Source organism: Haemaphysalis longicornis, unplaced genomic scaffold, assembly GCF_048455015.1.
Source record: "Haemaphysalis longicornis isolate Haplotype H1 unplaced genomic scaffold, Haemaphysalis longicornis Haplotype H1 scaffold_8, whole genome shotgun sequence".
Lineage (NCBI taxonomy): Eukaryota > Metazoa > Arthropoda > Arachnida > Ixodida > Ixodidae > Haemaphysalis > Haemaphysalis longicornis.
Window position 1 is genome coordinate 187,096,831 of NW_027526445.1, and position 24,637 is coordinate 187,121,467.

Consider the following 24,637-nt stretch of genomic DNA (forward strand, 5'->3'; position numbering starts at 1 on the left):
TGACGCTGGCCGGAGCGGGACGTGGAAGCTCGAGAGGACGTCAGGACAGCGGGCCCTGGTATCACATGAACTGGCTGCGGAGGGTCGAAGTGGGAGGCCCGCTACTGCGGCGCTCAGCCGTCCTGCGCCTTGGCGTGGGGGCCGTGTCGACAGCCTAACGAAAACAGCAGCTGGAGCTGGCCAACAACCCCGCCTTCCGGCAGTGCCGAGCGACCGTGCTGTCCCTGCTGCACCTGCTCTTGAAATGCCTGGAGTTTCCGACAGGGAGGCCAGAGCTGCTTTTCGCGCTATCGGGCGTTCGTTCACATGTATTGAAAAGGGGGTTTTGCAGCGACGATCACATCATTGCTGCTCTTCCGTCCCCACTAAAACGACAATACCAAGAAACAAAAGCGAACCTAGGGACAAAAATACGATGTGGAAGCAAAGAAGTTGTAAAAACTATCCACGGGGCCTCGATCTCAAAGCATGAAAGCACACTTAGATGTCCCGAAGAATTCTTTTTAAGTGAAAGGTCTTGGTTTTAATGCGAAAGCGTTGAATTGCACACGGGGCGTCAAGCTCACGTCCTAAGCTGCGCAGAGTCCAGCGTTAACGACACTGCTCCGCCTGTTTTCGAGGGACCAGCAACGCGGTGAGATTACTCCAGACAGGAGTGTTTTGTATCCTGACCTCAAGAGGGGAGGAAGAACGACGTTAGTAGGGAGCCGGGGTTGACTGTCTTTGGAGGCACTTCCAAGTGATGTCCCTTCACATGGCACCCGAACGACGGCTGTTGAAGGATAGTGAGAAAACTTTGGTTAGAAACCCAGGTTCCGTAAGTACTGACAGCAAGACCCATGGCCCGCCGCGACAGCAAGAGCTTGAGAAGGTGGCCTGCACTTTCCCGGACCCCTCTGATCTGCTACGCGAGAGAACGGAATTAAAGTCCTCTCACGTGCTGGTGGAGGGACTAGAAGTAAAAAAGTAAGTAAGTAAGTAAGTAAGTAAGTATGTAAGTTAGTAAGTAAGTAAGTAAGTAAGTAAAGTAAGTAAAGTAAGTAAAGTAAGTAAAGTAAGTAAGTAAGTAAGTAGGTAAGTAAATAAGTAAGTAAGTAAGTAAGTAAGTAAGTAGGTAAGTAAGTAGGTAAGTAAGGAAGTAAGGAAGGAAGGAAGGAAGGAAGGAAGGAAGGAAGGAAGGAAGGAAGGAAGGTATTTTTGTTGTTGTGCCCGGCACAACAACCATTTTAGTGCGACCAGGGAAATTCTAGAAGCGGTACAAATAGCCTGTGCAGGAACGAATGTGTTAACAGGATTTCCGTTTCCTTATCATATCCAGGAGCTTCATTTCTTTGCATGGGCAGCGTTGGGAGAACTTCGTTTATCTTTCTTTGTTTCGGCGTTGTTTGGGCCTTTTCCTTTGCTTTTTCTTTTTGAGCATTAAACGTTGATATAAATACGCACACCAGCAATAATCAATATTTATTGGAAAAGCTTCGACCTTTCTGTGTTTGTAGTCCTTGCGAAAGCCACGCACTACCAACGTGCTCGAACCTATTGCTGCAACCAACCTTTCTCCGTCCTTAAAAGAAATCGTCCGCTAGTGACAAAAAGACCATAGTTAATAATCAATCAATCAATCAATCAATCAATCAATCAATCAATCAATCAATCAATCAATCAATCAATCAATCAATCAATCAATCAATCAATCAATCAATCATGTTTATTTGCGTCCCCAGGAACAGCCAGAGGCCTGAGTGCTGGCGCACGGATGGTTACATAAAAACAAAATGCAAGAAACATATTGCAAGAAACAAACAAGCGACAAGACACACACAAATTGAAGTAGTGAAAATGACATACTGTATTCAACAGCGCAGTACGATAAATTGTAAAGGAACTTTGAAAGATGTCAAGGCGTTCAAAGATGCGTTTGTAACAATTCTGTATTCTGCGCACAGGAGAATGATTCGAGTTGCGCGCAGCGGTCAAGAACGGGCGATGCGACCTGGTGGGCCTTTGTGGAACATTAAGCAGGTCTGCGCAAGAGGGTCTGCTGTACAGTCGCGTGTGACGGGAGACGGCGAGTGGTAAGCGCGAGCGCAAGTGAGTGCGAGTGGTGACGGTGAATGGTGAGCGTGAGCAAGTGCGAGTGGTTCGGCGAGTGGTGAGCGTGAGCGCGAGTGAGTGCGACGGAGTGCGAGTGGTGATCGCGAGTGATGAGCGTGAGCGTACGTGAGTGTGTGCGAGTTGCGGAGGGCGCGTAGTCAGCGTTAATACGAGTGAGCGCGAGTGGCGAGGGCGACTGGTGAGCGTTAGTGTGAGGGAGTGCGTGATTTGGATTGATTGCAAAAACTCCCCCCACCTCCCCGAAGGGGATCGTGCGGAAATGCGAATGCATTGGGTGCACCGATGAGTGCGCAGCGGCAAGCAGTAATGGAGAGAGGCGTGCGCTCCACTGCATTTATATACATTTTCCGAGCGCAGAGAGCGGAGAGAGGGTACGCGGAGAGGAGAGAGAGACCCGCGCAACACGCCCGCCCCGCGCGCGAGCTCTCTCTCCCGCCGAGCTCCGCGATGCGAGCGCCCTCACACGCCCGAGCGCGCTCCTCCTCTCCCCTTGCCCTCCGCTACTCCCGCCCGAGCTACCACCTGCTCCGGTTGCTAGGCGCGCCACAGCTGTTGCTAGGGGCGAGGAGGAGCGCGGAGAGATAACACCTGCGGGCGCACGCCGACGGAGCACGACAACCCCCGACTAAGAAATGCATTCGCATTTACGACGACGACGACGACGAAGGCAGAACTACGAGGCGCGCGCTCACGTGCGCTCGCGCTGGAGGAATGCAGGCGCACGCCGGCCAACGGAGAAAGACAACCCCCGGCTAATAAATGCATTCCAATTTAAAACGTTTATTGAGCATAAAATTGGGTGGCTTTCTTAGTCCAGATAGCCGTGAGCCAGCGCAGCTGCTTGGGCGCGAGTGGTGAGCTGGCTAGCTCGTGAGCTGGCTAGCTCGCGCTCCCATTGCTCAGGGGATGGGGAAGGGAGGGGGTTTGGCGCGTAGGGGCATTCCCAGATCAGGTGGTAGGAATGAATGAATGACATTTATTAAGATGGGGGAGGCCACATGGCCGTAGTTGGGGAAGGGGAAGAAGGGAGGAGGGGGAGGTGATCACTCAATCGTTAGAGATGACTTGTTGGAGATAGATGATCAGTGATTTCTTTGGGAAGGGGATTGTAGACTGTTTGGGGCGGAGCAAGAAGGGCAGTTGTAGGGGTAAGTGGAGGGAGATATGAAGTGGAGTATCGTGGTGTTGTAGAATGTGTTGGTCTGCAGTCGACGCCAAATGCGAGCCGCCTGTGTGCTGAGGGGTGGGTGAGGAGGAGGGTATTCAAACCGCAGTTGGCGATAATGATATATTGTGGAGGGACCGGGGGATAGATGGAGGGTTCGGAAAGGTCCTCTTCCGTCGACGAAAACGCGCGAAATGTAAGAGCGCGGGCAGCGGCGTGTGCCGCTTCGTTTCATTCGAGGGAAGAATGTCCTGGTGTCCACACAATCTCGATGTGGGCGGGATCCTTGATTGAAGATAGTATATTTTTCTGTGTGAGTGTGAGGGAGTGGTGCCCATCTTTGCTGAGGCATGGAAGACACTACTCGGACGAAAGCGCTAAATTGGGACGATTTCCGCAAATTTGTGTTGGAATTAAGCCGGGTGCAATTTGGGAAGAAATCCAGAAAATTATACTCTGCCCAGGTCAGAATGACAGCGGACAGGCCACCATCACGCATCCGGTACTCTTAGCACCCAGCCACAAAGTCGGGCACTGATGATGATGATGAAAATAACTTTATTTTGCCCCAAACTGGGTGAAAGGCGGAAGGGGAAGTGGGAGCTTTCCTGAATTCCTGTATTCCTTCCCCTCAGATGGCGGCCTGCAGCCCCTGGGTGCGAGCGGCATCTTCGGCCAGTTGGAATACGTTGATCTGTGTTTCAGGGTCGGAGCTAAGCAAACAGGCATCCCACTGCTCCGCACTGGTGACGGTGGTGGTGGTGGTGGTGATGTTTATTAACGTATGGATCCAGCCATGCGTGATGTGCCCGCAATTGCTCCCCCGATCAACGCCTTCTTGCCGCTATGCACGGAAATCTGGACTGGACTGGGAAGGACGTTATTCACATCGATCCTGCAGTGGGCGGGGGTTGATCAGCACCTTTTTGCCGCTATGCGCGGGAAATCACCAGGAGTGGGCGGGGGTTGATCAGCACCTTTTTGCCGCTATGCGCGGGAAATCACCAGGAGTTACTAAGGCGTGCGTCCCTTAAAGGGACCGACAACCGATTTTTGTCGAGTATATATTCTCTATCTCAAATGAAAGGGCATCACTTAATTAAAGCACCTTAACGAGAAGCAGTTTTGCTGATAACGCCCTAGAACTTTTTAAATCGAAGTTTTTAGATCTACGAGCCGTATGTGTCCTCCCAAAAAAAAAAATGCTGGCAATCATGACATACAGTAGCGCGGCAACATACTTTTGTCTGAATGCGAAATGAAAAGCGATATTTAAAAACGTGCCCCCGGCTAAAAAAAGTGTGAATCGCAGACTTTCTTATTCCTTTATGTGCTTTTTTTTTGCAATTCGCCAGTGTATTTTGAACGAAGGCGCCATCTGATGGGATGGACGATATGTAGAATGTGGCTTTACGTTGTGGGTGTCGGAAGTTCGATTCTCCCCGGGCGAGTGCTTTTTTTTTTAAGCTGCCGTTGGCGGATTTGTAAACCGAAATCGAATATTTCGGCAGAAGAAACGCCCCTGACTCAGGCAGAATCGTCAAAGCTCCTTCACTGGGTCTGCTAGTCTACGCTGCCGTTGATTCTGGGCATGGAGGCTCAGTTAGCCACACTGAGAGGAACCGAGCTGCGGCGGGCGGCGTGTCTCAAAAATTTTCAAAATAGTGTTTAAAAATGCATATGCAATCTAAACTTATACAAATACTTGTGTTAAACGTGTCAAGTTTCGACACTACGAACCACCACCCTTCCGATGTCAAAACGTTTGCTGCCAAATTAAAATTATTTCCGTCAATTTGTTTATAAATTGCTTGTGGTTAGCTGGCTATATAAAACTCTGGCTTTCGTATGAGCTAGAGAATATATACGCGACAAAAATCGGTTGTCCGTCCCTTTAAAAACCCGAAGATCGGACGCAAAATGTCTCTTCTGGTGATCCAATGGCCTATAGGAAAAATTACATCAACCAAAGAGGCACGCGGAGCGGCTCTCCTTCGAAGTTTTGTTGCTAACCTCCGTCGCATGTTTTTGGGAGTCCACAACAAACTGTCCAATGTCACATATTACACTACACGTTGCGCACAGAGGTGAGGAGGTAAGGTTTAGCTTATGAAGCCACGCCGGTGTCCTTGGTAATTCGTAAGCGAGTGACTGAGCATCACAAGTCCAAATCATGTGAGTGTGGCTCGCTGGGTGCATCGCTTGCATTTATCATTGTAAAGGTCGGGATAAATGTGGCTGTATAATGCAAGATCGGGTAATGATTTAGCCTTTATCTGACGTCAGCCTACAGATTGGCGTCTCCTGAGCATGGGATGCGCTGCGGGATATTCCTGGCGCTCCATGCGATAGTGTTGAGCAATGTCCCGTTAGGTCACCAGCCTGTCCCTGGCCATCTGGTCCGAGCCAGGAGCGTCGTCAAGGATATCCCAGGAGCTGAAATCTCGGGCCGCTAGCTCGTTGCCTGCTAGCTCGTTACTTGAGAGAGATGCATGGGCCTGTTGCCAGATTATTTGCACGTTGCGCGTACGACCGGCCTGGACGGAGCGTAAGATGAGTAGGGCTGTACTAGAAATCCTCCCAATTTCGTGATTCCTGAGAGCTGTTCTTTCACTCACGATGGTATCAGCCGTTGTGGAGGCGATGGCAAGCATGGCAGCGGCCTCTCCCCCTTCCTCTGCGTGATTAGTGTAAATCGAGGCGCATGCTATAGAGTTGCCTTTAGCATCATTTGCCACGATGGCAATGGCGTGCGTGGGGTGGTAGTCAGCGGCGTCAACAGAGGATACGTCGGGGTCATCTCTCAAGCGCTGGTGCAGGGCAGACGCTCGGGCATGATGGCGACTCTGGTGGTGTACCGGGTGCATGTTTCTGGGTGCATGTTTGGGGCTGCTCTTGATAATTGCATGCATTGAACTGCGCACTGCACTTCTACAAGTTCCATTAGACTATTACGGATGCCGATAGCCACGAAACTTTCGGCGGAGGCCGTGATGGGAGTGCCCGCGGCCTGTTTAGAGGCTTTGCGTATTATGCAGTCAATTTTACATTGTTCAGTTTTTTTTAGGTGAGGGTATTATCTGACATACGTGATGCGGCTTATAATAAACGCTTCCACTAGCCGGATGAGTCGGGCATTACCGCTAAGCCAATCGTCCCGCCATGCCAGGCCCCTTGTCGTCGGACTTACCGTAGGCATTCTCGAAAAACTTGGTCCTGCGACGAAACAAAATAAAGCAAGGCGTAACAAAAGGCTGACACGGAAGGAGCAGCTCCAAAAGGCGAATTTCAGATGCCACCAAATCAATGCTACAAACGAGCGAAGCGAGTGAGCGCTGTGGTCTTCGCGAGTGGTGTCGTGCGAGCCTTCCTTCCCGTACAGCCGGAGAGGTTAGGTGTCTGATAGTAGATATACAGCGAAGGACCGCTGAGTGTTCGCAGTTCTGTCCTGAGAACGGCAGACGTCTCTGCAAAGGTGCTGCGTCTTCTCAAGTAATGTGCAACCACAGGTTTAAGTTACATTATTACATTTTTTTATTTATTACATCTAATTAGATCAGCAGCGGAGATTCCAGACAGGTGTTGACGCGTCAGCCTGCACCATATTTACTAACGGCAGGGAGCGATTTGAACCAGGGGACGAATTTACGCAGCATGGCAAGATGCATGTGATGCATGTTGGGTGGGTCACATGTCTCCTGCGTACAAATCTGGCGGTGCATAGTTATAGCCGTGCACACAAGAGATAAACTTAGCGGGAAGGCCGAATGCAACAAACCTATCAAACCATATAAAGCTATTTGTTATCGTTGGATAATGATGGAAATCTTCGGCTAATCGAAGCAAGGGCAGTCTAGGCGACCACTCATGAACGCTTTCCACAGTTTGCGCACAGCTCGGTGCATAAATATCTCCTAGTGGCACGGCGCGGCCTCCACGCAAATATTGTTTATTACCCTATAGCGCAAAAACAGTTTTCTTCGCATGCTTTGTTCATTCATGCATCATTCACTGCATTCGCGATTTGAAATAAATCCCGCCTTGTGCTGTAGTACACAAACAAAGCCTTGTATTATATGAGAACGGAAGCTTCTCAGTTTTTAAAGAAAATGTACGGCGAGATGTACTTTTACGGCAATTGATTGTTCGAGAGTATGGCGTTCGGCGAGCTGCGGCCTTGGTTGGTCCGCGCGTGAGAACTATACGCGTAACTGGATTTAAAATAGAGGCGAAGAGCGTCGAGGGCTAATTTGAACAAAGGATTTTTTCCAAGCAGCTCGGTTGGGCATACGCCGAGCATTCCGCGGTAGCGATTAAGCTGATTCGTCGAGCTCAGCCCCCACACGCTGCTTAGTCCCGGTAGGACGTTGTTCAGGGCCTGTAGACGACGCCAATGTTGACGACAGCGTGGTTGTAGTGGTGCAGAAGCATGTACATGAAGGGCCTGTCGGCGCGGAACACGATCATGTTGGCGTCCAGCGGCTCTGGGGGCCGGCTCGCTTCGCCCAGCCCTTCTGTGGTGGTGTCGAAGAAGGACTCGTGGACGACGCTGTCGACGCAGAGCCCGTGCTTCGAGCCCGTCATGCGGCTCAGGTCAACGGCCTGGTCGTCGAACAGGATCGTGACGCCCAGCGACTTGAGCGCCGGCACGAGCTCGTGCGAGCGATGTATGCGGAAGCAGGGCAAGAACACGGCCATCGAAGTGATGGGCTTGAGCTCCTTGAAGAGGCGCCGCACATTGTCCTGGTTGAGCGCGCCCACCACCTTGTGCAGGCCGACCTCCTTGTCCGGCAGGATGAGCAGCAGGCTCAGCGATTTGCACAAGTACGACAGCTGCAGCGCCTGGCACGGGATGCTCGTGCTGTGGCAGTACAGCGCTCCGCGGCACGACTCCATCATGTCCACGTAGGCCTGCGTAAACGGAGACTCTCCACGCACTGGCCATGGTTGCCGGGGTCACGTCGACACTGCTTTTGAAGCGAACCTTTCTATGTATCACTGATGACGTAGATGGCTTCTGTAGTCCACCTCAAAACCCATGGCAGGAAAGCAAACTTCCGACCGTAAAGCGTACTCTGCCTCAAATATACTCTTTCACAGGTGAAGCCTGCTTTAGGTTTTTGTGTAAACAGAGGAATCGCTCACGATAAATCTTCGAGTTTAACCATCGCTGTCGTTAGACGGACGTGGTGCAGCATTTTATTTACTTACCCGGTTCACTCTGGTATGTGGCTACTGGTACCCAGTCCACCGCTGGTACCCAGTACCCAGTAGCTTAAGAGGGGCCATTCATTAGGTTCACACTCATAGTCACCTCCTGGCCCTCTTATGTTCCACTGGAGCCCACGCTAACACCCACAGTAGCTAGTTCTAACTTCTCAGTCACGCTGGCAGTCACTTGTTCTCACCCTGTCTCGCTCGGCAAAGAAACTTGGCATGTCGCCTAAATGTCTTCGGCCACCTCTGCCACGTAACCCTCCACCCCGCGCTCTTGCCCTCTCTTCTCCTTCCTAACATGACAAATTCCATGACGATTTCCTCCATTCAATTCCATTTTCCTGCGTTTGGACTGCTCGCGCACAATCCAACTTGTATTCATAATTAAAAGAACGCTATTGCTCTCGGTTATGTACAGTCATGGACAAACGAAACGTGAATACGAAAATATGAACCAGACACACAAATCGCGCGATTTCCTTCCATACAAGTACAATTGATGCATGACTTTATTGCAATAACGAACTTTGCGTATCTCGCTTTTGAAATATATCAGTAGCGTGCCATTATTTGACCTCCACGAGCAGTACTTTTCGGTTTTGAGTGTTCTGAGTTATATTTTCCTGCCCATGACTGCACTTATACATTTCGCCTCACATGTGCTCGAGGTTTAATTTGCACTCAATAATGGGGACATGTGTGATCCATGGCAGCGGTTTTATTAGTTTGGAACGACTTCGCGTATAACTCATGTGCAAGCATTCTCCCACCTGTTTTTAAGCGAAGCCTATTACTCGAAGTACACAGCCAAGAAACGCATAGCGTCTTTCTGACCTTCATGCAAACACCTCGTGCGTTCAAGGTCAAAGGCTTTTTGTTACGGTAGGGGGTTATCACTTCGTGAAACATGGGCTATGCTCAACACACAGGGTCACATCAGACAATGTAGCTTACGACAATAGGCCAGTGTCGTGTGAAACAACCCCTGTTACGAATCGGCCAGCGCCGCAGTACTTCCCCGCATCACTCCTCGGCTGTGCGGCGAAGCCACTCGTGCGCCTTCGAAAACAGGCGCAATCATGTCGGTGACAAGTGGCGACAAGCCGCGTCAGACGCTTCGCTTTGAGCGCATTTCAAAACTTTGGCAGCTGCCTGCGAGGCTCGTCTCCACGCTCTTCAAGGACACAGAGGCCCCGTCGATCGCAACGGAGTCCTCCTCTCTCCCCTCTCTCGGACTCAACGTGCGCGGAGGCTACCGACGACTAACGAACATGGGAAAGAGCGTTGTGTGTGTCTTTGACGTTCATGGCGTGTTCCAGCTTGTTTGCGTTTGACCGTTATCGCTTTTGGGTATAAATAGAGCTGCCCAAGCGTTGTAACTCATTCCTGTTAGACCAGCGAATCGATGTTGTCGCTCTGCTCGAGTCCTGTATTGTAACCTCGCCCGTCGGGGCATTGTTCTTTGGCTTCGGCTCACCTCTCTCTATGAAGTAAACAATTACGTTAGCCTACGGCTTCTGGACTTCTTCACGGCTGCAACAGCGGCTGGCCGCTCGCATCATACACGCTACCACTCGTATGTCGGAGGCCACGGAGCTCGGATCGGGTGCCCCCGCCCGGTCGCAACAACTGGTGGCAGCGGTGGGATGGCAACTTCGTAACACCTGAAGCCAGCGGTGCGAGACCCAACACCACGGACGTCAAGGCGGCTTCGGACTTCGCAGAATTCACGGCGGTCAATGGTGAGTGCGGGACTTGTCTTCACTGAGTTTTACCAGGCTTCTGAGGATAGCTGGTAGGGCGTGTGTTTTTGTCGCGTGGGTTATTCGCGCAAAACATTTGTGGAGCAGTGGGAAAGCAGTACTCTAGACCGGCCATGAATTTGAAAGCGTTGAAAAAACCGCAGTTGTTGGAGCTTGCAAAAGAGTTGCGCTTGGATGTTACGGACGCGCTGAGAAAGCCAGAGCTGATACAGGCTATACTCGCTGTCGGGGCTGACGATGAGGAGCTGTCGGAATGCATTGAGCTGATCAATGGCAGGGAGACCGCGAAACGTCAGGCCGCAGAAGCAGAGGCTGAGCGCCAGCGTGAGGAACGCGAGAAAAGAAAGCGAGAACGGGATCAGGAACGCAAGCTCAAGCACGAGGAAAAGATGCGATGGTACGACCTCGAGCTCGAGCGCCTTGAACAGGAAAGAAAGGAGCTCGAGGGAGAGAGACTCCAACGGGAGAACAAGAAAACTGAGCATGTAATTCAACTCGAGCAGGAAAAAGTAAAGCCCGAGTTTGAATTGTTGCTCGAAAAAGACCTCGTTGTCGAGGAAAGCACCGTGCCAGCGCTGCCAGTAGCAGACGCTCAGGAGCGCGAGTCGGAAGCGACCGTTGCTGCCCCGCAGCGCGTCAAGGTTGCTGAGAGAGATAACGAAGGCGCATTAGCTCAGACTGTCGGCAGAGGCGGCAGAGGGCAGTGCGTGTCCACTGTGTACGATAATGTGTCGGCGTTTGTTTTGGAGATCTCGGATCTCGGCGGAGTGTTCGGACGGTTCAAATTCGCGGGAAGCCTTGGGAACGGCTGCTGACGTGAACGTGAACACTTCGCGAGATAGCGTCGTTTCGCAGGAATGTGTAAGCGATGAGGTTTCCGAGACGCCGCACGAGTCCGCTGAAACGGAGGTTGTTCCTTCGGACGGTAGTGCGGAAACGAGCGGTGTGGTGGCAAAGCCTGCAGCCGAGGCAGCGAACGGTTTGCACGGTTCAGTTGGGAGTCGTGACGATCTCGCCACTGAGCAAGCCGATTCCGTCCTGCCACCAGCTCAGGTAACTGACCTCGAGCAACGGCCAGCCGAGCTCGTAGAGATTCAGGTGTCTGGGGCGGCTGAGCCGTCTTTTCAGACAGGGCAGCTTGGATCTAGTGTAGCCTTGAAAGCCGCAAAACAGAACGAAAACACCCTTCGGTGTTCGCTTACTGAGGGTGTTGTGGAAAAGGCGAGGGACGCCGAGATAGGGTCCGTTAGATGCTACGAGGTGTCTAATGAGCACGTCGTGCCCTTGTCACTCCCAGCTGATGCTCCCGACGATAGGCCAATATGGGCTAAGCTAGTTGAGATTTCGGTGGCGCCTGTGGCTGAGCCGAAGTCTGGAACCAACCAGCCTAGAGGAGAGAGAGCAAACGCGTTCCGGCGTTTGCTTGCCGAACGCGTTCGTGAAAAGGCGAGCAAGAAGCATAGAGGGAAAACTTCCGGGCGTACTTTTGGCGCGTGTTTCAGTGCAGGCACGCCGAGGGGCAAAGCCGTGAGCTCGCATCGCGCCAGGGGAAAGCCGCCTCCAAGAAGGAGTGCGCGCCTCTCGTTTGAACGCTGGAAACTGTCGTTCGCTCCTCCGCGCGCTCGACCTTTGTCGAACAAGACGACAGGTGTGATTTAACGCGGTCGCAGCAGTCTCTTTCAGAGAACGGGTGCACCTCAAGTGCGATACAAATTGGGGAAAGCTCGGAGCAATGATGAGAGCTCGAATGCAGCTCTCAGCGCGAGAAGTGGCTTGTAGACGCCTGACTTTCTCAATTTCATTATTTTTCCTGACGCAGGTTTCGCCCTTTACGATTAGATTTTTTTTTGTGTGTGGGACATTTCCAATCACGCGAAATGTCACCTTTCAAGTTTGTCACTTGTCTAAAGTACTGCTGTGCAAAAATATAACTAGAGTAGTTAGTTATTAGCGTATTTTATCGCAACTAAAAGCCTGGTACAGCTTCAGTGTGGGTTTGTCTTCGCACTTGCCGGCGATGCGGTTGTGTCTTCCTGTGTTGTTCTGTTGCTTGCCTGACCAAGCCAGAGACGTTCTTGGGGGGCCACTACTCGTCCAGTGACCCGCCCGGTGAAGCTCCAGCACAGTGTCGTACAGCCCAGGCCTGGAGTCGAGCGTCTGCCGAGCACTTCACTTCGACAGCATCTCTCCGGACAACGGTTGAAGACCATCGGGATCTCGGACCCCCGGCGGAGAAGCTGTTACGAATCGGCCAGCGCCGCAGTACTTCCCCGCATCACTCCTCGGCTGTGCGGCGAAGCCGCTCGTGCGCCTTCGAAAACAGGCGCAATCATGTCGGTGACAAGTGGCGACAAGCCGCGTCAGACGCTTCGCTTTGAGCGCATTTCAAAACTTTGGCGGCTGCCTGCGAGGCTCGTCTCCACGCTCTTCAAGGACACAGAGGCCCCGTCGATCGCAACGGAGTCCTCCTCTCTCCCCTCTCTCGGACTCGACGTGCGCGGAGGCTACCGACGACTAACGAACATGGGAAAGAGCGTTGTGTGTGTCTGTGACGTTCATGGCGTGTTCCAGCTTGTTTGCGTTTGACCGTTATCGCTTTTGGGTATAAATAGAGCTGCCCAAGCGTTGTAACTCATTCCTGTTAGACCAGCGAATCGATGTTGTCGCTCTGCTCGAGTCCTGTATTGTAACCTCGCCCGTCGGGGCATTGTTCTTTGGCTTCGGCTCACATCTCGCTATGAAGTAAACAATTACGTTAGCCTACGGCTTCTGGACTTCTTCACGGCTGCAACAGCGGCTGGCCGCTTGCATCATACACGCTACCACTCGTATGTCGGAGGCCACGGAGCTCGGATCGGGTGCCCCCGCCCGGTCGGAACAGTCCAAAGCGCCAGACTACTGTGCTTCTATAACAAGCATAGTGCGCGCAGTACCAACAAGAGTACGCACTGGTACTACTATGTTTCTGCGTACTTTCGTAACTTCCATTGTCTACCTCACTATTCTTGCTGCTATAAAATGAATATGAATTACATTTAGGCGAAAATAGCTCGTTCTGCAAGCTTATAAGCCCTGCCTATGGGCAGGGCTTATAAGCCTGCAGAACGAGCTATAACGTGCATTTTCTTTTACCGACCCCAGCCAAAGGCATAGCAGTGCATATTACGCCATATGTTCTAGTGCGGGAAACGAGCTAGTGAGTCGCATGGCCATTTCTTCTTTTTCCTAATTATACATCGTACTTGAGCGACGTTTACGTTAAAATTGTTGTCAATATGATTCTAACGAGGGAATTCTTCGAGTGAACCAAACTTATGTTTTGTCTGCATGGCCCTATTAAAGGGATCACAATTCGTTAGTGTCCTTTCGTCTGTTTACCTAGCGCAATAAAACATGAAGAACCACCAACTAGCCCCATTCTACGTCCTTTTGATCCCAATAAGAACTAAATTAATCCCTACATAGCACTCCCCACGGCGAGCCTCGGGGTCCAGGCGTAGATTAGGCGCGTGAAACGCCAATTTGAACAAGCCCTGTGATACTTCTACTAGACCCGACACGATAGGGGGAGCATGGCAGGCTGCGAGCAAGCAGTACCGTCTCCCTGGCGTTGACGTAGAAGGGAGCCTTGAAGGGTCCGAAGAAAGGCAGGCTCCAGAGGCCACGGAAGTAGATTGCGCTCGCGAGCATAATGCGCGTGCTCGACGAAGCGTCACCGTCCTTCACGAGGTGTTTCACCTTGCCCTCGGTAACCTGCGGGGAGGGGTACAATTCTTAACGGAACCATGAAGAGAAAATACAACTTCGTGTAATTTGAAAGAACTAGGATTCAGTATCTCACTCAGCTCCATTACAGCCACAAAAGATGTTTTTTAACGAAAAAAAGCAAGAAGTATTAAAAAACTTTCAAATTTTGCGCCACAGTGACGTGTTATGATCAAGAATGACGTCATACGGGCCAACAATACAACAATTTTCAGTTCGTTAACTGCACGTTAGCATTCAAGTGATGTGGTCAAATGGAACTGGTGGCCCCATTACAGACGTCCAGTCATGTGTCGTCGCGACAGGTCAGTTAGGCGGCTGCCAATCGCACAAACAAGGTTCCGTGACGTCATAGGAAAGTTGTGAGAAATTGGCTAGGGGGTCGCGACTGCTTCACGCGTTTTCTTTCATATCTCCGTTATTTGCTCAAAGATTGCGATGATATTGGTATCATTGTTATCGGGACTAAGCAGTCGTTCTAATACACCCAACTTGTATTTTGTCTTCATGGCTCCTTTAGCAATGCTCTCGTACCTCGCCCATACGTCACATCGCAGCACGTAACTAATCCCCATACACCGGCTGCTGTATCGCATGTGGTAATCTGTGCTCAGTAAAAAACAAAACAAAAAATAATGCGTACGCTGTCGAGGATCAAGCTACGCTGGAAATCGTCACGGGAACGGCGCGCATAACGGTGACTGCATTCAATTTATGTATATACGAATTTTTCTTTCAAGTTAATTGCGCACGTTTGTGCTGCTTGGTTGTTAATCTTTGTGTCCCTAATTTCCCGAACGCGGGTACCGGTTTTGTTTAACTTGCCGCGCGAAACAAATCGTTTCTACAGTACAAATGTAGCCATTGTCTGGAAAATGAAGGCCAGCTTTTATGATATTTGTTAACGTTTTTTCCCATTTTATACATTAAATATGTACATTTTACTGTTCTGTTATATATGCCACGATACTGTATGACACGTTGATATTGGCGCTGCCGTTGCTGACATGTTCCGGTTTGTTGGGCAAGTTGGGCCTCGTCAAGCTGCTACTTCAGCTTTTAGCCCAGCAACCCATCCACAAAATAATGGTGAAATGTATCAGGCAGCCATGTATAGCATCATTTTCACAGCCATAACTCGCCGCTGCAGGTAAAGTTATATCCTTGCAATTTTCAGTCGTACTTCGCCACAGAAGGCAAGACTATAGCCCTGCCACTATCGCTGCCACAACTCGCCGCTGAAACCCACCGCGGTGGCTCAGTGGCTAAGGCGTTGCGCTGCTGAGCACAAGGTCGCGGGTTCGATTCCCGGCCGCGGCGGCCGCTTTTCTGATGGAGGCGAAAAGCAAAAACGCCCGTGTGTACGATATTTCGGCGCACGATAAAGATCCCCAGGTGGTCAAAATTAATCCGGAGCCCTCCACTACGGCGTGCCTCATCGCCTGCGTTGCGTCGGCGCGTTAAACCCAACAATCAATCAATCAACTCGCCGCTGAAGGTAAGTTCATTTTGCCATTTTTCACAGGCGTAACTCGCACCCGAAGGTCAGGAGATACCCTTGCCATTTTCATCGCCGTAGAGCTTTCCGCCTAAGGCATGGCCATGCCCGTGGTCATTTTCAACGCCATAACTGGCCGCTGAATTGGTACGCACTAAACTTCTTTACATGCCTAAAAAAGGTGTAGTATAAGTTGAATAAGGGTGTTTGGAAGTCACTACACCCTTTTTTCTTAGGTTGCAAATTCCTGTCTTGTAACTTTACACCCTTTAAGTGTGGCAAAAGGGTGTTGACCGACTGCAACACCCTCGATTTTCTGTAGGGTGTTGAAGGGGTGTAAAATGAAGGCTCAGTTGCAAAAGAAACAGTGGAGCTGTGGGTCGGCCTACCTTCTGCCGGTTTTGCGGTTTTGCTAGGCTTTGTTAAGTTTTGTTAGGCTTTGCGTTGTTCTTGCTAGGCTAGGCTAAGCGTTGAGGAGTGAGGCCAAGTTTAGCTGAATTTTACAAGGACGTTCCAGTCGGTCCCCCGCACTGACAGCGGATCCAAGGGGTAAACAAGCTAGGTCGTTTGTGTTTGTGTCCGTAATTTCCCAAACATAAATCGGTTTTGAATGCCCCCCTCCCTCCAGTTCTGCTGTTTCTCTAGCCTTGCACCATTAGTACAAGCTGCACCAATTTTTTGCGTTTTAGTAGCCCAAAAAAAGGGTATCGCCTTTAGAATAACATGGTAAGAGGTGCGCATACGCATGCGCCCCTTGTGCGCACACTGGAGCAGGCACGAAAGCCGGCTTCACTGTTATAATACCCTATCTGCGGTGGTGCACCCTTTACAGGCGACGCGGCTTTTTCTTGGTATTTTTTTTTTCTGAAGCCACGGGACCAGCTATAGCTTGAACAGCTTAGCTATTAATAAATTATGCCAATTCAAATTGTTTTAAACACCGTGAGGTACAAGAAATTTATTCCCTCGTAGACAATGTTGAAGTCCGCCACTGTAAGAGAGTAGAAAAAACCTCCACATTTGGAGGTCTTTAACGCCGTTTTCCTTAGGTTCCCACACCCTAATTTGTTGCTTCACACCCATGCAGCAAAAAGGCGTTGAAATAATGAATACCCTTCTTAAAGGGTGTTCAAACGGTGTGGATTAGATGTTTGGTGTTTATTAAAATTTTAGAACTTATTGAACAGAATAACTACCGCACATAACCTACTCCGCCTCACCATTCAAAAGATTTCACAAATTGACATGTTGACTTTTAAAGCTCACATTAAAATGCCTAATTCCAACATTAGTGTTAAAATATTTTATTTTCATGACAAGCCCACCGACTCTACCAGGGGATATCCCTCGGATGGCTATAAAACCAAGATCAGATGCAGTTTTAAGTTAAAGAAGCATATACTCGCTCTCCCCGTGCATCCAATTGGTCTTCTTGCTCAATTTATTGTGGTCCAAGTGTGACTTTTGCGTGTTTAATCCATTTGTATGTCGAGCAGCTCAGCCGATCCACATTGTCACGCGTAGCTGCGCTGCCCATACCCTTATTTTACGGTGTTAAAGGGGTCCTGAAATACCTTCCGCCGATGCGTGGATGTACATGTAACAAAATAAAGCAATGTATTAGCACTCTCCTCCCGCAAGAATTTTGTTGAAGCGATGAGTATTAGCTGAGAAATCGTAAATCAAAAACCGCGCATTATCGTCGCGCCGCGTTTCCTCCTCCTTTCAACTTACTCTCCGCTGTAGACGGCGAGCGAGCCTTCCCTCCCATGATGCTGCGCTCCTCGGCGGTGACGTACTTCCGCTATTGCGCTGCTCACACAGCCGTCTGCTACGGGCAAGCTTTGTTGACAACATGAATCCCGCAATCCGCTCAAGGCTGGAAAAGCGAACGAAAAATCTGTCCCCATGTGTGCGGCGACCTGGCGTTGCCCTTTCGCGGTGTACGTTGCTGCAGAACTTTGCTATCGGCGGCACGCGACTTGTTATCGGCGGCGAACTCGCAGCCGCACGGGGAGGATCCTGCCCTCGCTCCCTTGGATGCACAGCGCACTGTTTATCCAAAAAGCGCCGTATCAGATGTGGCCCCAGTGGTGCCGGGTCTTATTTTGTGGCGGTGGTAATTCCTGCCGGCGGCATGTGAAAAAGACATTTTAAACCGATACAGAACCCGTGCACGAAACGCCAGTTCAGCTTGGGGCGACGCGTGGTGGAGAGCGGCAACGTTGGCAAAACATGCTCCGCCACGGCTCTGAGCTTCCTCGAGCTGGAGCGAGCACCATTTCTTTGACAATATCAAACATCGGTTGCCCTGGTAACAAGGCACAAACCGCTCTAGAAGTCAGTTACGGTTGCGTGATCCCGGTTCAGCTTGGCGCCCCACCTCGCGGCATATGGGCACTGCAGGCATACTACTCACTCCCATTTGGAAGTGCGAGATGCCTTTGGCATTACAGGAGGTGATGGTGTGTGTGTTGTGGACGCCTTTGTTTCGCGATGAAATGCGACGTTGTGCTTCTGCGGGTGGATAGTGCTTCCCATGGTCTGGATTATCTTTCTCAAGCGGCGTACGACTCAACCTCGCATGGGGTATGTGCAGTGTGCGTGGCTAAAAGCCATCTCGGCTTGTGCGCCAGAGTTAAGTGACTTGCTATTCGTCCCCGCAAACCGCGCGCGAGGTGAGTGCCGAATTTACGAGGGGCAGGAGGAGGCAACCCATCGTCTGTCAATCGCGGTTTGGACTTGCAACGTATGTTGTGACGTTGTGTTCGTTCGAAACGCATCTCTGGATTGTTTGGAAGTTGAATAAAATGTATGCGTCAAACCCGGGCATTCGGCTCAAGGCGTTCTCTGCGATTGCAAGAAAGAAGTGCCACGGGACTTCAACGCTTTCTTTATGGAACGTACTCAAGTAAGAGAATATTCATGTCGTGTTATGGCCCTGTTGCATTTAATACAAACGGTTAAGCGTTTGTTTACACTTGTTTCGTTTGTCGTAAAATGTCCAAGCACTCCGGCACTCCGCTGGCAGATCAGCCGGCGAGCCGACGCTGAGCAGACGACTCATCTCTTTGCCGGAAGTGCGTGAAAAAGCCGCCCAATAGCAGGATGTCTAGCTCATGACGAACATCGGGGAATCGATGATGTAGACATGTGAAGATGGCGGCGTCCAAAAACACGAAGGAAAGGGTGAGAAAAAAAGCGACAAACTTTGCAACAAAAGTGTGAGCTTTCCGCTGCGCGTAAAAGAGTAATACTTGGCACAGATTATGTTGACGGCCCAATCTAACGATTGCGCTAGTCAATTTAGTTTGCTCAAAACGCCTTTCAGGGCCCCTTTAAGCAGCCTTACACCCTTATTCTAGGGTTAACACCATTTCTCCCGTCCGCAGTTAAAAAATACCAAGAAAAAAAATTGCCCCCACCTCCCCGAAGGGAATCGTGAGGAAGTGCGCATGCATTTCTTGCGCCGAGAGTACACGGCGTAGTAATTGTGCCATCGCCTTAATTGAGAGGCGCAGTACCGGCGAGGGGGAGCTGTCAGGCTAGGGGAGAGGCGCAGCGATTGCTCCTCCGGTGACTGCGCTGCCGATGTCTCCCTGAGTGGCTACGATCGCGTGACCCGGGCCCTCGCCGAGAGAAGGGCTGGTGGAGTGGATGTCTTCCTAAAGCGCTACCGCCCCTTCAGTGAAGAGCTCAGGCGACAGCAGGACCGGACCCAACTCCTGGTCTTACAGCGCGCCGACCTCGCTCCTGATGCATCGCCTCGAACGTGTCCCACTGACGACCCGTGCTCCTTCGCTCGGAGTGGAAGCCGGGGCGAGTACTGCGGCGTGTGCTTGGTTGGACACGTCTACGCCAACGTCCTCTCGCATGCCGTGTGTACTTCGCCGCTCAGAGACGACTCGGGGCAACGGTCAGTACGGCGTTAAGGGACAGATCGTGAACGTGCCCATCGACGTTCCGAGCGTGGTGGAGTGTCTTCCGCGGCTGGTTCCCGAGGACGTTGCGATAGACGTGCACGTGAAGCGGAGGCTGGTGAGTCCGGCTACGTACAGGCGCGGACTAGTAAAGCGTGGTAGCATTGTTGAAGAATGGCAATGATGATAGCAATAAAGATTCCGCTGCACGGGAACGGGGGCACGGGCCAGCTCGCGCCTGCGCTCGGGCAGTTCTGTGTGACGAGCCCATCGAACGGGCGACCGGCTGTCGGGCTCCTTTCTTACGTCGCGATCCGCGACATTCTGGTGCCGTCAAACCCGGGAGACAACCAACGAGCAGACCTGCCCTGATGCGGCGCAGTCTTCGAGGACGCTAGGCTGGGGTCTCCTGGCAGCTGCCCAATTCGGCGAGCCTCGTCATCGAAACCTGTCTGCCGCTCGTGCTCGTGCCTAGGACACCCGGTCGGCTGCGTTCGCGCCGTCTGCCATGGAGGAGCTTCGCCGCCACCGTGACACTGTGAGGGAAGCCGTCACAAAGGGCGTAGCTACCATTCAATTGCTACTGCAGGATCCCCTCTCGTCGACCTGCCAGATCCGTTCGCACCTGCACGCTGTCAACAGCAGCTACGAGGAGTTGAAGTCCCTAGATAAGCGCATATATGAGGAGACCATTGATTTGGACGACCTTGAGGCCGATTTATTCAATAGCTACGAGTACGACGAAAAGGTCGTCACGATCCGTACACTGGTGTGCTTCGCCAGACCCTCTGCTGTTCCTTCGCCACTTGCTGCCCGGAGTACCGGAGCGCCCAGCGATTACTCCGCCGTGATCCGGCACGGCAACACCGCGGCGCCCTCCGGTGACAGCGGGATGACCGCGGAGTCTCACAAGATGGCGAACGTTCCCGTGGCGTGTGAGCCGTGCGTTCCTGACCGTCGGAACGTCCTCACAGCTGCCGACGAGTCTGGCCCGCCAGAGAGACCAGCGGAGAGCACGACCGGCTTCACTGAGGCAAAACTGGGTGTACCCAGCCGCCCGCCCAGCGGTGACTGCGCCGTGGTCCAGGATGGCCACGGAACTGACCTCTCCAAGGACCCCATGACCACGACGAGCGGTGATGCGGACCCGTCCAGCGTGATTTTCTCCGACGCTTCGGACATCGCTGCCGCTCGAGGGGGTTCCTTGCTGAGAGAGCACGTGGTCGTTAGGTGCCACAAGCGGGCGCCGTTCCCACTTGTACGACGATGGCCGTGTTGCTCCCGGCGCTGGCTTCTCCGTTGGCATCTCCACTGGCGTCAGCGCTTCCTGGTATCCCCGACTCTGACCGGCGCACCTGCCTTCCGATTTGGGCCGCGCGAACCGTCACGTGACCCTGGTTGCGGAGAGCTCGTGACCGGCAACCGGGCCGCTTCAACTGCCGCGCTTGGCGGCCCCATGGGAAGCTCCTGGAAGCCGCACCATCCGCTGCCACGATCATCGTTCCTGAGGCATGGGGGAGCAGTTCGCAATCACGATCTGTGCACACGACGACTGGTCAACCGTAAGCAGCTACCAGCCGTGCCACCCGGCAAAGGCTACGCAAGTGCCTGCCACGGGCACGAGACTGAGCTCGTCAGTCTGAGGCAACAGCCCGAGCAGGGCGAATTCCCTTATGACCCTGGTGGCTACGACGGGCCAAGAGGAGACCAGGCAGGAGGCACCGGACATCGCTCTTGTCGTCTACGGTTGGTGAGCGAGTTCGTGGTTCCGGGCTACTGCGTGGTCACCTTGGCGTTTCTACTGCCGTACGAGTTCCCCTACGATCCTGGCGGCAACGGCGGACCGGAAGGCGACAAGGACGGTGAACGAAACACCTGGAGCCAGCGCGCTGCCAGTCATGACCAGGAGGTGGGAGCGGCTCATGAGCATCACAAAAAAAAAAACGCTTCGAAGGGCTCTTGGTCATAGTCGACTGTCCCCGGAAGAGATCGAGATGGTCCTCTGCGAAGTAGAGGTGGCCGTCAACAGCCGCCCGTTGACGCCGTTAGCAGGAGATGCTGAAGAGCACTCTCCTCTGACGCCGGCTCACTTCCTAATTGGCAGGCGCACAACCGCTGTGCCACAAAGCTGGGACTGCACGAGCTGACTTCCGCCAGCGGAGATCTACAACGTCGAGCACGACATCGACGGGCAATCATGTCGCACCTGTGGCGCCGTTGGCGCCGAGAATACCTGCTTCTCTTGCGCTCTGCACACGAAGCTGCAGCGCCATCCGGACCCGAGGTGCAGATTGGCGACGTTGTGGTCATCCAGAACGACACCTCGTCCCCAATGCTGTGGAAGCTAGGCCGAGTGTTGGAAACTTTTCCAGGCCGCGACGGGGTCGTACGGTCGTGTCGTCTGCGCGTCTCATCCGGACAAGAAATCAGACGTCCAGTTCAGCGCCTTTATATTCTTGAGGCTAACCCGCCAACGCCATCAGAATCGGCGGCGGGGGAGGGTGTTGAAGAATGGCAATGATGATAGCAATAAAGATTCCGCTGCACGGGAACGGGGGCACGGGCCAGCTCGCGCCTGCGCTCGGGCAGTTCTGTGTGACGAGCCCATCGAACGGGCGACCGGCTGTCGGGCTCCTTTCTTACGTCGCGATCCGCGACAAGCATCTTGGCGTGGTTGAAGCACCTGGATCCGAATTCGATGCGGTACAACGTTGCGGAAAGCAACATGCTGATGATGCGCACTTATTCCTGGCCAATCTCCCACGTGGGTATGTGCCATGTCAGCGGCCAGGCAGCGCGCGCCCATCTCCCCCCGTTGCTAAGGAAGACGAAAAGCGCGCGCACCCGCAGCTGTTGCTATGCGGACGGCGGAAGGTTCGGGGTCGCTTATAAAGTGCATTCGCAATTAATACTGAACGCTCGTGTTTGCGTGCCTCGCGGTGACCGCTCAGCGTCCCCGGTGCACTTAGGTAAATTGGCCAAAATAAAAAAAACACTCCAGCATTCGCCGCAAGTGTGACAACACTTGCTCGGAACGAGAAAGACACGTCACTGTGTACGCCCCTCCAAGATGATGTCCAATGATTATCACCTCCAAAAAATGAAGGAAGCTCACACTTATAGCAACAATGATGGAGTAAAGCTCATTGTAAGAGCGAAGAAGAAGCAAATGGGCTGCAATCGTGGACTTAAACCTTCGTGATGGTCGTGAAGGTTGCGTGCAGCTTCGCTACATTCAAGTCTTACGCGTTAGTGTGAGCTTCCTTCTTTTTTTTTTTTAGTCAAAACGCGTTATAAATTTGTCTGCCTTGAGTCAAAATTTTTACACCCTTTTCGCTCAAAACTTGGTATAAAAAAGTTTAGTGTGTATTATACTCTTGCCAATTTTATCGCCATAATTCACAGCAGAAGCTAAGGCTGTATATATATCCTTGCACTTTTCACCGCCGTGACTAGAGAGTCGACCTACTGCGCTTGCCATTTTCGCAGCCATGACTCGCCTCCGAATGTAAGGCTATATACCCTTGCCATTTTTATCGCTATAACTCGCCACCCCCTCGTCATTCTCACAGCCGTAACTCGCCTCCGAATGTAAGGCTATATACCCTGGCCATTTTTATCGGTATAACTCGCCACCCCCTCGTCATTCTCACAGCCGTAACTCGCCTCCGAATGTAAGGCTATATACCCTGGCCATTTTTATCGCTATAACTCGCCACCCCCTCGTCATTCTCACAGCCGTAACTCGCCTCCGAATGTAAGGCTATATACCCTGGCCATTTTTATCGGTATAACTCGCCACCCCCTCGTCATTCTCACAGCCGTAACTCGCCTCCGAATGTAAGGCTATATACCCTTGCCATTTTTATCGCTATAACTCGCCACCCCCTCGTCATTCTCACAGCCGTAACTCGCCTCCGAATGTAAGGCTATATACCCTGGCCATTTTTATCGGTATAACTCGCCACCCCCTCGTCATTCTCACAGCCGTAACTCGCCTCCGAATGTAAGGCTATATACCCTGGCCATTTTTATCGCTATAACTCGCCACCCCCTCGTCATTCTCACAGCCGTAACTCGCCTCCGAATGTAAGGCTATATACCCTGGCCATTTTTATCGGTATAACTCGCCACCCCCTCGTCATTCTCACAGCCGTAACTCGCCTCCGAATGTAAGGCTATATACCCTGGCCATTTTTATCGCTATAACTCGCCACCCCCTCGTCATTCTCACAGCCGTAACTCGCCTCCGAATGTAAGGCTATATACCCTGGCCATTTTTATCGCTATAACTCGCCACCCCCTCGTCATTCTCACAGCCGTAACTCGCCTCCGAATGTAAGGCTATATACCCTTGCCATTTTTATCGCTATAACTCGCCACCCCCTCGTCATTCTCACAGCCGTAACTCGCCTCCGAATGTAAGGCTATATACCCTGGCCATTTTTATCGGTATAACTCGCCACCCCCTCGTCATTCTCACAGCCGTAACTCGCCTCCGAATGTAAGGCTATATACCCTGGCCATTTTTATCGCTATAACTCGCCACCCCCTCGTCATTCTCACAGCCGTAACTCGCCTCCGAATGTAAGGCTATATACCCTGGCCATTTTTATCGGTATAACTCGCCACCCCCTCGTCATTCTCACAGCCGTAACTCGCCTCCGAATGTAAGGCTATATACCCTGGCCATTTTTATCGCTATAACTCGCCACCCCCTCGTCATTCTCACAGCCGTAACTCGCCTCCGAATGTAAGGCTATATACCCTTGCCATTTTTATCGCTATAACTCGCCACCCCCTCGTCATTCTCACAGCCGTAACTCGCCTCCGAATGTAAGGCTATATACCCTGGCCATTTTTATCGGTATAACTCGCCACCCCCTCGTCATTCTCACAGCCGTAACTCGCCTCCGAATGTAAGGCTATATACCCTGGCCATTTTTATCGCTATAACTCGCCACCCCCTCGTCATTCTCACAGCCGTAACTCGCCTCCGAATGTAAGGCTATATACCCTTGCCATTTTTATCGCTATAACTCGCCACCCCCTCGTCATTCTCACAGCCGTAACTCGCCTCCGAATGTAAGGCTATATACCCTGGCCATTTTTATCGCTATAACTCGCCACCCCCTCGTCATTCTCACAGCCGTAACTCGCCTCCGAATGTAAGGCTATATACCCTGGCCATTTTTAT

At 51.9% G+C, this 24,637-nt stretch overlaps 1 protein-coding gene across 1 annotated transcript in view; it reads right to left on the bottom strand.

The window, feature by feature from the left end:
* Positions 1 to 6,803: 6,803 nt before the first annotated feature.
* LOC144149059 (leukocyte elastase inhibitor-like) overlaps positions 6,804 to 24,637 on the bottom strand; it is a 33,354-nt gene continuing 15,520 nt past the window's right edge. Inside the window, exons 3-4 of the mRNA XM_077680603.1 lie at positions 13,855 to 14,010; positions 6,804 to 8,188 (exon numbers count right to left, since the gene is read on the bottom strand). Of these exons, the coding sequence (XP_077536729.1) occupies positions 7,649 to 8,188; positions 13,855 to 14,010 (696 nt within the window). The 3' untranslated portion in view covers positions 6,804 to 7,648. The remainder of the gene's footprint in view (positions 8,189 to 13,854; positions 14,011 to 24,637) is intronic.